Genomic DNA, 15,209 nt, shown 5'->3' on the forward strand with positions numbered 1-15,209 from the left:
AGTTCTAGATCCCTGAGGAATCGCCACACTGACTTCCACAATGGTTGAACTAGTTTACAGTCCCACCAACAGTGTCAAAGTGTTCCTATTTCTCCACATCCTCTCCAGCACCTGTTGTTTCCTGATTTTTTAATGATGGCCATTCTAACTGGTGTGAGATGGTATCTCACTGTGGTTTTGATTTGCATTTCTCTGATGGCCAGTGATGATGAGCATTTCTTCATGTGTTTTCTGGCTGCATAAATGTCTTCTTTTGAGAAGTGTCTGTTCATGTCCTTTGCCCACTTTTTGATGGGGTTGTTTGTTTTTTTCTTGTAAATTTGTTTGAGTTCATTGTAGATTCTGGATATTAGCCCTTTGTCAGATGAGTAGGTTGCAAAAATTTTCTCCCATTCTGTAGGTTGCCTGTTCACTCTGATGGTAGTTTCTTTTGCTGTGCAGAAGCTCTTTAGTTTAATGAGATCCCATTTGTCAATTTTGGCTTTTGTTGCCATTGCTTTTGGTGTTTTAGACATGAAGTCCATGCCCACGCCTATGTCCTGAATGGTATTGCTTAGGTTTTCTTGTAGGATTTTAATGGTTTTAGGTCTAACATGTAAGTCTTTAATCCATCTTGAATTAATTTTTGTATAAGGTGTAAGGAAGGGATCCAGTTTCAGCTTTCTACATATGGCTAGCCAGTTTTCCCAGCACCATTTATTAAATAGGGAATCCTTTCCCCATTTCTTGTTTTTGTCAGGTTTGTCAAAGATCAGATAGTTGTAGATATGTGGCATCATTCAGCAAAGTCTCAGGATACAAAATCAATGTACAGAAATCACAAGCATTCTTGTACACCAATAACAGACAGAGAGCCAAATCATGAGTGAACTCCCATTCACAATTGCTTCAAAGAGAATAAAATACCTAGGAATCCAACTTACAAGGGATGTGAAGGACCTCTTCAAGGAGAACTACAAACCACTGCTCAATGAAATAAAAGAGGATACAAACAAATGGAAGAACATTCCATGCTCGTGGGTTGGAAGAATCAGTATCGTGAAAATGGCCACACTGCCCAAGGTAATTTATAGATTCAATGCCATCCCCATCAAGCTACCAATGACTTTCTTCACAGAATTGGAAAAAACTACTTTAAAGTTCATATGGAACCAAAAAAGAGCCCGCATCGCCAAGTCAATCCTAAGCCAAAAGAACAAAGCTGGAGGCATCATGCTACCTGACTTCAAACTATACTACAAGGCTACAGTAACCAAAACAGCATGGTACTGGTACCACAACAGAGAGATAGATCAATGGAACATAACAGAGCCCTCAGAAATGATGCCACATATATAAAAATTAAAATGGATCAAAGGCCTAAACTAACAGCCAAAACTGAAACATTTAGGAGAAACATAAGGGAAAATTTTAACAACATTGGATTTGGCAGTGATTTCTTAGATATGACACCAGAGGCACAGGTAACTAAAAGAAAGAAACAACTTCTGTGCATCAAAGAACAAAACAGAGTGAAAGGCAATCCATGGAATGGGACAAAGTATTTTAAAATGATATGTTTAAAAAGGGTGAATACCCAGAACATAAAGACTTCTTACAACTTAACAAGAAAAACACACACCTGATTGAAAAATGGACAAAGAGCCCAAATAGACATTTCTCCAAAGAGGACATATAAACGGCCAACAAAGAGATACTCAGCATCACTAGTCACTAGGGAAATGCAAATCAAAATCACAGCAGGATACCACTTCACGCTCATTAGGATGGCAATTATTAAAAACAGGTGTTGGCAAGGATGTGGCAAAACTGGAACCTTCAGTGGGAATGTAAAATGGTGCAGCTACCGTGGAAAACAGTTATGGCAGTTCCCTAAGAAATTAAACATAGAATTGCCCTATGATTGAAAGCAGAGGCTCAGATATTTGCACACCCATGTTTACGGCAGCAGTATTCACAATAGCTAAAAGGTGGAAGAAACTCAAGTGTCCATCAGCAGATGAGTACACAAAATGTGGTCTGTCCAGAGAACAGAGTATCACTCAGCCTTAAAAAGAAATCCTGACACATGCTACAACTTGGATAAACCTTGAGGACATTATGCTAAGTGAAATAAGCCAGTCACAAAAGGACAAATCCCTTCTGATTCCACTCATACAAGGTCCCTACAGAAGTCAAATTCAAAGAGACAAAGTAGAACAGAGGCTGACAGGGGCTGGTGGATGGGGAATAGGGAGTTGGTGCTTAATGGGTACAGAGCTTCAGTTTTACAAGATGACAAAAGTTCATCTTGTAAAGTTGAACTTGTGGATACATGGTAGAGAAGGTTGCACAGTATGAATATATTTAATGCCACTAAATTGCACACTTAAAACGGGTAAGATGGTAAATTTCATGTGTATTTTAACTTGTCAAATTCTTTTAAATGACACTAGAATTGACTACATAGGTTAGATAATAAAAACCAACTTGCCTTCATCTGTGCAAGTTTCTCAAACGATTATCAAATAAAAATGAAATTTCCATGCAAACACGAGACAGTTGAGGTGTCTCTTCTATTTGACACAGATGCCCTCATTTTTTTGCTCTCCCTTACTTAAACAGGAAGAACAAGAGCATTTCAAAGGAACCCCATCCTCAGTGAACGCTGGTTATGGTCCAAGAGCTAGCCCAGGACCCCTGTGGCACCAGCACTGCCTTCTCTCGCTTGCCCCTCCAGCTGGTGCTCTGGGCATCTCTGTTCTGTCACTCTCTGGATTTGAGCCAATGAGGATTGGAAGGGAGAGGACCAAGTACAAAAAGGACAACTAGGAGGGTTAACAGCCTCTCCTAGGCATTCACGTGAAAAGCAATGGCAGATCCACATGGCCTGTATTGGGGCAGGTGCCCTGGGGAGCAACTTCTTCATCTCACAGATGCTGAGGGCGAGAATGGCAGCAGCCTTGCACTGCCTGAGTTTAGAGAGGACTGCTGGGGGTGCATGTGCAGGTGCCACATTACCACCTAGAACACACTGTCTCATGCTGTGAGGCAGGGCTTTTTAGGCACACAGTGATGCAGTTCCTGCTGAAATTCTGAAGGCTACACCTGAGCAGCTCCTACCAGCTCAGTGGCATTTAGCCCATGGGACGCGGGGGGACACTGCTTTCCAAAGTTGAGGGTCTGCTTCCTCTATGCAGAAACAAAAGGAAGGGACAAGGAGTGGGGCTTCAGTGAAGACAGAAGCAGCAATTCTATTGAGATAGACATGGGTGCAGGGTGGACGCTGGTGTCAGCCATCAGAGGGCCCCAGTGGCTGGTGCTGGTTAGTCATGTATGCAGGTCCTTCTTTTTCCTCCTACCTGATGCTAATCCCTTGGCTTTGCTGTTGGGTAGCATTTGATATTGCACTAGATAGGGACTAAAGGGAGGTGAGTGGTGTCCATCACATGCACACATCACAATGAAGACAGGGAGATTAAAAAGTCAAGTTTCATAAGGCAGGCTTGCTTCTGACTTTTTTCAGAAGGCAGCACTCCTTCCTTTTGATAATTCTGAAGATAAGCCTAACAGACTAGGTTTCACAGTCCATTTATCTACTAGGTTAGGCCTTCGCAATGAAAAGAAAAACCATTAAAAGGCATCTCTGGAGAAAATGGTCTTATCCTCTTAAAGGGTAATGAAAGCCTCTCAGTGACTTCAAATCTTACATGGAGTTCTCTCAAACATTTAAAGAAGAATTAACAAGAAACCACCACAAACACTTCCAAAACACAGAAGAGGGAACACTTTCTAAGCTTATCCTATGAGATGGACACCAAAACCCAAGAGATCACAAGGTGGTGGGTGGCAGGTGGGATGGCGGGGTCTTGGAACCAATCCCTTGTGGATACAGAGGGCTGGCTGTTCCAGCACACCAAATCCAACAGCTAGGTATAAAAGGTATCATAAACCATGACTTAGTGGGCTTTGGCCCAAGAATGCAAGTTTGGTTCAAGATACAGAAATGAGTCAATGTAATAACAGCACATGATCTTATGAAGGCCAGAATCCACGTTATCTTCTCAAGAGATGCAGAAAAAGCATTTGACAAAATCCACACCCTTTCATGATAAAAACAAACTAGGAATAGAAGGGAACCTCCCCAACCCAATAGAGGATATCTATGGAAAACCCAGGGTTAACATCATAGTTAACGGTGAGACTGAAAGCTTTCCCCTAAGATGAGGAACAAGACAAGGATGTTCACTCTTGCACTGCTATTCAACATTGTACTAGAGATTCTAGCCAGCAAAGTGGGGCAAGAAAGAATAAAGGACATCTAGACTGAGAGGAAAAAGTGAAACTGTCTATTCACAGATGACATGATTTTGTACATAGCATCAGGAATCTACAAAGGTGTTAACAGAGCTGATAAATCTTATATGAGAGTTTGGTTCTAAAAGCAGCATAAGGCAAAAAAATTGTTCACAGATGGTTAAATTTTTTCCATAAAGTAGACACAGTTTCCTGTGTACAGCCCTGTACAGTACGCACACACAGTGCATACAGAGATCCTGTACATCATGCAGTAAACCATGACACGTACAACTCGGTCTGCTCCTGAGAGGCTACTGCATGGCTTTTCGATTTGTGTGTATTCATAAATTAGGTGAGGAAAGTGACTTTTTGACTCAAAATAGGCAAAAGGAAATTGTAACTGGGTGTCAACAGACACCAGCCCTGAGTGAGCAGCGCAGACTGAGAACAGGTCCGAGAATGACTGGAGATTCTATCTTGAGAGTGTCTGGCATTGCCTTTCGCAGGAGCAATGGGTGAGTGAAACTTACTGCCTGGCTTTAGGCTCTTGGTGTCCTCAATTATCTACTTCATTGCAATGAAGGCATCAAAATGTAATTTAATCTCACAGGAGTAGCATCCCTACTTTTGGAAGGCCCCCTGACAGAAACTGTATTCAAACATACCATTCCAATGTGGAGATTTATGATTTCTTTTCTCATCTCAGTGCCTCAAAATTGTCTTTATTCTGTCTTTATACCCTCCATTAACCTTTCAATCTCTCCCCAGCAATGTAAGCCATCCCTGCTTACCTGCCCAGCTCCCACAGCTTGTCCCTCGAACACACCTGCAGGAGGCCGTGACCCATGCAGTGGCAATGCGGCTAGCTGTGTCCACGGCCTGTGGAAATATGCCAGCCCAGCAGAACAGCTGGAATCCTACACTATTAATACGGTTATGTTTTCCAAGCAAGTACTGCTCAATTTATACAAGTTAAATGCACGTATGTGTGATTTGATAGCACAGCTGAGAACTATTATAACATCTAACAAATGACAGTAACAGTATATGACAAATTAGGGGAAAGAACCACAACTTCAAAAGGATAGTTTCCTTTTAAGAAGAAACTAATACGAAAAAAGACTAACATCCCCCACCAAAAAACAGGCAAATATCACATTAAGTAATTTACCAAAACAAGAAAAGCAAATGGATAATAAACATATGGAACTATTCAAGCTCACAATTTATCATACATCAAATTCTTCACTTATTAAAACAGCACCAACAGAAAAAGAAATACCTGTGCTTCAGGGATAATGGATATTCAATGTACTTACTCCCTTTCCTAGATTAAAACAATTTCTTTTTTCAGCTGGACGCGGTGGCTCACGCCTGTAATCCCAGCACTTTGGGAAGCTGAGGCAGGTGGATTGCTTGAGCTCAGGAGTTTGAGACCAGCCTGGGCAACATGGTGAAACCCCATCTCTACTAAAAATACAAAAAAACCGCTGAGCATGGTGGTATATGCCTGTGGTCCTGACTACTTGGGAGGGTGAGGTGGGAGGATCACTTGAGCCTGGGGGACAGAGGTTGCAGTGAGCTGAGATCATACCACTGCACTCCAGCCTGGATGACAGAGCAAGACCCTGTCTCAAAAACAAACTCCAAAAAAATTTCTTTTCATAAACAATCTAGAAATATATTTAAAAGCCTTAAAATATGTTTGGCTCATGATGTTGGCTGTACTACTGGTTTATTCTAAGGAGACGGCCACATTGTTACGTGTGACGATGCTTATCACAGTTATTGATGCTAACAGCGAGACACTCAGGAACCCCAGTATGTTGTGATGATAAAGCCTGTTCCATCTGGGTGATTCTGTGGAGCTAATAAAAGCCAAGTTTCCAAATAACATTTAGGATATGGTTCTATGTCTCTAAAAAAGACAGGGTGGGGGGGGGGGGTTGTGAAATAACAGCGGTATACAGGACATTTATGGTTTTATGAAAAACTAACATATATTCACAGAGGCCCCAGGTATTTGCATCGCCTCAGGAGAAACTATAATTTGACAAATAAATGCATTCTTGGCCATTTGTGTCAGTTCACAGAAGTGGGGCTGAAAAATCCAGAATCTTTTTTTAGTCCTATTTATAACGCTATAAAAGTATACTTTTATTATGCTTAGACGAAAAAAAAGTAGAAATGATTTGCTTGGGCTCCTTGACCCTATTCAAAAATGGAAATATACAACAATACATTTCTATCCTATGCCTGCTGAGGGGATTTTTCATATTCTTTTCAGCATGCACAATAATCTTTGGGTGGTGGGATTGATTTTTTAATTTTCTAAAATGGACATGCGTTATTTTAAAAACAAAGCAATATTTTAAGGATTTAAATCTCAAAATCACTAAACATTTCTCAGTAAGATGCAAAACTGATAAAAGTTTAAATCAATAGATAAACATGATTTCTTACTTTGTCTATTAAAGTAGTTTCAACACAACTGAAGTTTAGACTGCACTGGGCTGTTCCCATCACAGTCCAGGATTATGCACAGACCAGCCCCCACCCCCAGCAGGGGTACCCTGCCAGAACCTGTGCTGGATGCCTAGGAGCACAGAGACCAGTGCCCGTTGTTGGGCTGCGTGTGCACAATTCATACCCCAATCCATAATCCCTAAGACAAGAATGGCTATCATTGCCCTGGGTTCACTTTCTATTCAATAGAGGACTCATTTGGGCACAGCCAATGTAGTAGTTAAAATGCATTTTGAGAAAAAATAAATATTCTGTACAATGTATTTACATGGATCAACTGTTTTGTAACCCACCCCCGATTAGTATAAAATTGGGAAACTATAATTTGATAATTAAGAAGCATATTATTGGCCGTTAGTGTCAGGTCAACAAAGAATGTGGAGCTGATCACCTGAAATATTTTTGAACTATATATATATATAGTATGCAAAATTTCACATTTTAATATGCTTAGAAGAAGAGTTTTTAAAGAAGTAGAAATGATTTCCTTGGCCTCTGACTTTCGATGATGAAAATGCAACCATGCACTCCCCGCTGTGCAGAAGGGCAGTTCTTCCCAGGCTTTCTGGAAGCAGGGGCCTCCCAGGAGCCTCCACCCACCTCACAGAACACTCACTATGAGCCCCGCACAGACAGCATGATTCACAATCTCCAATAGGGATGGCAGGGGCAGCCCTTAAAACTTGAAGAGGTCGATGAAGTGCTGCGGAGACACAGGCGTGAAGCAGCTGTCAGGGTCGGCCGCGGTGCAGGGGTGTCCTGAGTCCTGTGGGGAGGTGGGAGATGGTTAGGAGGGGGCCCCACCACCAGCTACACTCTAGTGATGGTGGCTGAGGGGTCATCAGCTGCTTGTTGACATGGACCCTGGGCCCTACCTCAGAGGTACGTGGGAGATAACTTGGATGCGAATGATCAACACAAGGGCAGCCGCAGCTGATTCTACATAGAGGTTTCCCATGGAACTCCTGCTCAGGTAGGGCAAGAGACGGTGGCCCAGGTCAGCCCTCCAGTGCCGAATCTGGTACTGAGTCAGAGGAGCCAGCTGCTGACACCACCCTGCGCTGCCCCGGAATCTACAAGGCCACAGAAGAAACCACTGGGGACTTTCTGTCCTCTGGTCCCAGCCATTCCTTTGTCCTGTCCTCCTGTTCCTGGCTCACTTTGTTACACAGGGTTCCCTCCGCCCGCCATTCATCCCTGAATCAGCCTGGGCTCCCTGCATAGGACAGGAGAGTGGGGACACACGGCCTCAGCCCCCGAGGCTCCTGCTTGCTCCAAAGGAGCTGGCCATGCTCACATACCTAAGGATCCAGAATTATATTTAATATGAGAAGTGACGACAGAAAAATTAATTTTGTGGATGAAGACTGGCAGAATCTTAGGAGGAACGTAGGTAAACGGGACCAGAGGCTCTGGGGTCAGTGCTGGGTCTCTCCATAGCATGCCCTGGCAGTGCTGCCAACCCAAGTGCTGTGTGGTGAAGTGTTTATGGGCACATCTAGCACCCTCCCTCAGCACTCAGGTGTTGTTCTGCAAAATATTTCATGAACATTCTCGTCCCTGCTGAGGTGATCAAAGTGGCCACTCAGCCCTGCTCAGGGTCCTGAGAAAGCTCAAGTCAGCGAGAGCTGGAATCGAGCCGGGCAGTGGCCAGGATGACGTGCATGAGATGCAGCATGATGCAACGTTTTCATCCTGAACATAGGATGTGTGGCAAGACAGGGAAGTACCTTGAATAGTAAAGCAAGATGGTAGTCCTTTGAGATCATGAAGAAAGAATCAGGAAGGAATGCAGTAAAGGGAGGGAAAAAAGGAAAAGTTAAGATTAGAAAGAGCCAGACTGCACCTAGGCATTCAGGTTTGATTCATATTATTTACGAAAATAACTAAAAACATCAAGTAACTAAATTTGGACAGTACAAGGTTATTAAAAGTAAGCAAACAAGGTCTCATCAGATAACCCAAATTCCCAAACTACTTGAAGACAGTATTAAGACAACATATCTCTACCTTTAAGTCTTTCAAATTGGCAACTAATGAGGCTGCAGTGCTAAATAACCTTTAAAATTATTCACTGAAAAAGAGATGCTATTTCCATGTGCAGTTTATATTAAAACTTTATAATAGATTTTTTTGGGGAAAGTTCTTTGTTCTTCCTTTAACATCCGAAGGGTCTACTCTGTGCTCAATAATGCACACTAAGTCAATTCCACACGTGCCCTTAAGCCAGCCTCCACCTGACACTTGCTTCTCCAGGCCAGTGGATGCCACTTTCCAACACAGACCCAAGCCTCAGCGGCTGCCCTCCTGTGCGTTCTCCCCCGCTGGTTCAGGCTGCTACTAGCAAAGCGGTTCCCCCGCAAGACCAGGACCACGAGACCATGGAGAGACCTCATCTTCTATTCTGGCTCCAACTTTGCTCCTGATGTCCACACAGGACTGTGGGGTGAACGTCAGGTGTCCAGCCCTCTATTCCGGCAACTGATACACCAAGAAAAAACAGGACATAAAAAGGCCAAACGCTCATCCTGGCTTCCCTGACCCAGCCAACAAGTGTACAGTTTTTAACTGAGGTTTTATACAGCCGGGAGATTTCGCCACCCCTCTCAGTGGACCCTCGCAGGGACATCGAAGTCAGTCTTTGGCTCCAGAGCTTAACTCAGCCCAGTTACTTACAGACTGTGTGGAAGGCTGACTAAGGCAGGTAGAAAAGTTAAAAAAGAACTCCAATATAGTAGAGCCAGAAGAGATGGGAAACCAGCTTGGGAGCAGATGAAGCGGCTCCACAGCACTGCTGACTGGAGAGCTCCAAGCTTATGTACTGTGGGAAATTAGATAAATACCAGATGCAGACCTGAGACAGATGCACCATGGTGTCGGCTCATGACCAAGTCCCAGGGCCAGAATTTAGAGTCACCAACACCCAGTCTCATTTTCTTAATAGCTTTGATATTACTTTCTCAGTCAACACAAACTACTGGGATGCTAAACAAACAAAAAACAAGCAGTGACCCTAACCCTAAGTGCCATTTTCTGAGCACCAGCTATGTGCCAGTTTCCAGGTGCAGGACTGCTGAACATTCACAGCTCCTCTGTGTGGCGGGTCACGGCGTCAAACCAAGACCCTAGGAGGGGCAGCAGGCTCAGGAGACCCCGGAGGCAGGTCCAGGTCTGCCTGACTCCAATCTGGGCTTGGCCCACCAGGCCACTCAGCTCTGGTTAGCCACATTGGGCAAACCCACAGTGGAGGAGATGGAAGACAGGGCAAGAAGTACCCGACATCTTCAGGGGTTAAATTAGGAGGGATGGCTCTTTTTGAATACTTCCATGCATGGATTCAGAACTAAAAACATGGACTGCCTTCTAGAGTGATATTCAGTGGGAGAAGCTGTGATGGGATCACTCACTGTAGCTGCAGTGAAGTGGACATCACAGCCTCCGGGGCAAGACATGAACGTCCCCGAACTAAAAGATGGGCAGCTGTCCTTGCTAGCAGAGACTTGTTCTCAATTTCCATGACATGATCAAGTATGATAACAAACTTCACTAAATAAAAGAAGGGCAAAGCAAATTCTTTTGGAAGGCTACATCATCTCTCAATTTAAAAAAATCAGAACTTACATATTTCAGGAAACTAAGGCAGCATATTCTTATATACATGGAGCACCTGTAATCCAAAAATCTGAGATGCTCCAAAATCCAAAACTTTTGAGCACTGACATGATGCCACAGTGGAAAACTACACATGTTAAGTACATAACACAAACTTTGTTTCATGCATACAATTACTAAAACATTGTATGAAATTATCTTCAAGCTCTGTGTAAAGAAACAGATGAAAAAAATCTGAAAATTGAAACACTTCAAGTCCCAGGCATTTCAGATAAGGGAGACTTGATCTGTACTGCCCAACAATGTGGAAGCGAAGGAGTGTGTATTTCTTTGTTAGTTGCTCAGCAGACAGGGAGAGCGCCAATATTCATAAATATTGTTCTAAGAAAAATACTACCACGTACAAAACTGAAAGCCTTCTATCCCTTCTATGAATGGTATTTTCACTATAAAAGTATCACTGCTTTTAATAGTTCTATACTACAAAACAATCTGCTCAGGAGAAAAAAGAAAAGTAACTTTTAGGAGAAGCACTGACTCAAATCAGTTACAAGTCACTCTTACTCTGTGACTGAAGACACAGCCACATGTTTTCAGTGTTAATATTTCAGAGAAGAACAGGTGTCAGTCCTAGAAGGAACTACACAGAAGGGGGGCCCTGTTCCCTCCAGGGTCAGGTGTCAAAGCTGGGTGAGAACCTGGGCTTCACTCAATTGGCCCCTTTCCTTCTGTCCACAAGCATCTGCCTGTGGCTTCTACTGCAGACAACTCACCCCTATACTGTGCGAGAACCTGGGCTTCACTCAATTGGCCCCTTTCCTTCTGTCCACAAGCATCTGCCTGTGGCTTCTACTGCAGACAACTCACCCCTATACTGTGCTTTTTGTGCTCTATAACTAGGGAGAAAAGAATAGAATGAGGGCTCTCTCCGGTATATCTGTAATCTTACTGATGAACTGATTTGTTGACTTCACCAAATTGAGAATAAACTGGAATCAAGATGTTCCCTGCTTTTGAGGGATAATATTCTACAAGACAGTTGTACTACTGCAAAAACACATAACACAACTTGCATCTTTTTAATTTCAGGAAAGAGAGAAGTCATACCAAAATATAAAATGATAAATCAGAAATAAAATCTCATATTCATGTATGATGCTGTTTACCTTTGATATACCAAATAAAACTATTAAAATAATAAAAGAAAAACACATCTTTACATTCTCTGCTCAACCATGGATTAATTTTTAAAGCCACACTTAGAATAAATGTAATTTGAAATGAAAAAATGAAAAGCAGCTGTCTCTTTCCAACAAGCTAGAGCTTGCCTTATGACCTGATAACAAATTTAGATAAATGTAAAGCAAAAGAAGTAATCACAATAGGGTTCTGGTGTCTGTCAGGCAAGAGGCAGAGACAGCCCACCCTTGCAAGAGGCAGGGCCTCCTCGAGACCAGGGACAGTCAGGGGGGCTCCCTCCGCACAGCAGCCAGCAGCTCAGCAGGGTCACTCCAGGACCAGCTTATGCCTAGTTTCAACATTTTTTTTTTTCCCCACGGTGAAATCTGACAACATCAAACATGTTCAAACTCAAGGCAAACCATGGAAACATACTCCAGGGTGAAATAATATTAACATGTTAAGAAAGAAGTGGATAATGGCCGGGTGCCATGGCTCACGCCTGTAATCCCAGCACTTTGGAAAGCTGGGGCAGATGGATTCCTTGAGCTTGGGAGTTTTGAGACCAGCCATGGGTAACATGGTGAAACCCTGTCTCTACCAAGAACAAACAGACAAAATCAGCTGGGCATGGTGGCTTGCCCCTGTGGTCCCAGCTACTCAGGAGGCTGAGGCGGGAGAATCACCTGAGCCCAGAAGTCGGGGCTGAAGTGAGCCATAACTGCGCCACTGCACCCATAACTGCCTGGGTGACAGAGCAAGACGCTGTTTCAAAAAAACAAACAAAAAAAGAAGTGAATTAGCTGGGCCTGGTGGCACCTGCTTGGAGTCCCAGCTACTTGAGAGGCAGGAGGTAGAGGCTGCAGTGAGCCATGATGACGCCACTGCACTCCAGCCTGGGTGACAGAGCGAGACCCTATCTCAAAAAATAAAAAAGAAAAAAAAGAAATAAGCAGTTACCTCTCTGACTGTGAAAAACATTCTTTTCAGACACACAATCTGGATGGTGAGAAGAGGAAGTAACTGGAGGAAGGGATGAGACTTGCAGATAAGTAACGATACTCTTGTTAAGTTCTGATCATATGAAGGAGAAAAATGCAGATTTTAAAATCTGGGACTTCTCTATGGATGCTTTTTTTCTAAGAATGTGGGTTTGATAAATGAAGCCTAAGCTGGTCCTGGCCCTGCAGAGACAGTGGGGACATAAAGGGCAGAGGGCTAAGTCTGGGGAAACCTGAGGAAGGTGCACTTGTCCTCAGATGGGCAGAGGGGTCACACTGCAGCCTTCAACCTCAAGCTGGGGGTCGGCAGGGAACCTGGAGCTGCTGCCAAGGAAGGCCACTGGCTGCAATCCACCTGCAATGCCCTCCTACATGCTAACTTCTGCAAAAAGGAGAAGCATTTTGGTTTTCAGCATTTCTGGATTAAGCTACACATTGAACGAACATCTGTTCCCCTACCCCAATATTTGGTCAAATATATCTCCTTAACTTACTTATAACAAACAGTATTTTCCACTTTTTAGTCTTATACTTAAAATATAGGTGATTAGATTGTTTCACCAAAATTTAATCCCGAAATTCCAAGAGCGTATTTAAATCAGTACCTTCCAAAAGAGAATGCTGCAGTGCCGACAGAAATGCAGCGTGTCTCCGTACTGCTCCTTCGCTGGGTAATGTTTCTGAAGTGCAAAGTACATCAACTTCCATTCAATATGACCTTTTTCTGAAAGGATCAAATGTCTACAAAACTAAACAAACAAAACTCCATTCAGAATCAGCGTAAGATGACTTTCAAAGCATAATATTAGGTGTAAAACTTTTTCATTTTATTTGTTTTTTATTTCTTTTTTTAACTTCAGTAGTTTTAGGGGTACAAGTGGGTTTTGGTTACATGGATGAATTGTACAGTGCTGAAGTGTGGGATTTGTGTGCTCACATCACTGGAGAAGTACGCACTGACCCAACATGTAGTGTTTCATCCCTCACCTTTCTCCTACCCTTCCCTCTTCTGAGTCTCCAATGTGTATTATACCGCTCTGAATGCCTTTGTGTACCCATGGCTTAGCTCCCACTTATAAGTGAGAACATACGGTATTTGGTTTTCCATTCCTAAGTTATTTTACTTAGAATAATGGCCTCCAGTTCTATCTGAAATTATTTTTCAAAGGCAGTGTAGTACATAAAATTATTGAAATTAAACTCACTTGGGTTAAATCAATAAGCGAGAAATCAAATAAATTGTATTTTGCCTGTAAAATGGAATACAAAGCAGCTGTTAAACAGACTTAAATATTCCAATCCAGAATAATGTCCATAATGTATTATTAAATTAAAATAAGCTACACACATCATATGTGATAACAGACTTATATCTAGAATAGATAAAGAACAGTTACAACTCAATAATAAAAAGACAAATAACCCAATTTAAAAAATGGGCAAAGGACGTGCAAAGACATTTATCTAAAAAAGTCTCAGAAACAGATGATAACCTCATGAAAAGATGCTCTAGAATCCAGTCATCAGGCAAATGGAATGAGACCCACTTCATGCCCACTAGAATGGCTTTAATCAAAAAGTGAAATAATGAGAAGCATTGGGGAGGGGTGGAGAATCAAGAGACCTCACACACTGCTGGGGGAATGTGAGATGGTGCAGCCACTCTGCACAACAGTCTGGCAATTCCTCAAAAAGTTAAACAGAATCCACTATATGACTCAGCCATTCTACTCCTAGGTTTATAACCAAGAGAAATGAAAACATGCATCTTCACACAAACTTGAACATGTTCATGGCAGCATTATTTGTAAAAGCCAAAACTTTTGGCCGGGCGCGGTGGCTCACACCTGTAATCCCAGCACTTTGGGAAGCTGAGGTGGGTGGATCACGAGGTCAGGAGATCGAGACCATCCTGGCTAACACGGTAAAACCCCGTCTCTATTAAAAATACAAAAAATTAGCCGGGCGTGGTGGCGGGCGCCTGTAGTCCCAGCTACGTGGGAGGCTGAGGCAGGAGAATGGCGTGAACCCCGGGGGGCGGAGCCTGCAGTGAGCCAAGATCGTGCCACTGCACTCCAGCCTGGGTGAAAGGGCGAGATTCCTCAAAAAAAAAAAAAAAAAAAATTAAAAAAAGCCACAAACTTTTATCAACCAAACTAAATGTCAACCAACTGATGAATGGATAAACAAAAAGTGGATATACATAGAGTGGGATATTATTCAGTCTTGAATGAAGCTCTGATTTATTCTACAACATGCAGCCGTAAAGACATCATGCAACGGGTAAGAAGCCAGTCACAAGATGACAAATGCCATAGTATTACACATCCAGAACAGGGAAACACAGAGACAGAAAGTTGATTAGGGGTTGCTTGGGGCTGGGAATGGCAGCCGAAGGGCATGTTTTGTTTTGTTTTGTTTTTCCTGAGGTGATGCTGATGTTTTAGCTGTGTCCCCTGCCAAATCTTGAATTGCAGTTCCCATAATTCCCATGTGCCGTGGGAGGGACCCGGTGGGAGGAAACTGAATCACGGGGGCAGGTCTTTCCCGTGCTGTTCTTGTGATAGTGAGTAGGTCTCACAAGATCTGATGGTTTTATAAAGGGCAGTTACC

The 15,209-nt window shown here is 42.9% G+C and overlaps 2 protein-coding genes across 25 annotated transcripts in view; one reads left to right on the forward strand and one right to left on the reverse strand.

Moving 5' to 3' along the window:
- The window catches only part of TDRP (testis development related protein), a 103,041-nt gene that overhangs the window by 77,731 nt on the left and 10,101 nt on the right, over window positions 1-15,209 (forward strand). The gene's annotated exons all lie outside the window — the stretch shown is intronic.
- Window positions 1-15,209, reverse strand: part of FBXO25 (F-box protein 25) — a 99,020-nt gene that overhangs the window by 27,226 nt on the left and 56,585 nt on the right. For 4 of the 9 annotated variants that reach the window (XM_032162538.2, XM_058443595.1, XM_058443594.1 and 1 more), the window contains exons 9-11: window positions 13,202-13,345; window positions 8,535-8,561; window positions 6,159-7,570 (exon numbers count right to left, since the gene is read on the reverse strand). In XM_032162538.2, coding sequence (XP_032018429.1) covers window positions 7,481-7,570; window positions 8,535-8,561; window positions 13,202-13,345 — 261 coding nt within the window. In that variant the 3' untranslated portion in view covers window positions 6,159-7,480. The other 5 variants (XR_009214724.1, XR_009214726.1, XR_009214725.1 and 2 more) reach the window with 4 other exon arrangements.

The sequence above is a fragment of the Hylobates moloch genome, unplaced genomic scaffold (assembly GCF_009828535.3).
Source record: "Hylobates moloch isolate HMO894 unplaced genomic scaffold, HMol_V3 SCAFFOLD_8, whole genome shotgun sequence".
Lineage (NCBI taxonomy): Eukaryota > Metazoa > Chordata > Mammalia > Primates > Hylobatidae > Hylobates > Hylobates moloch.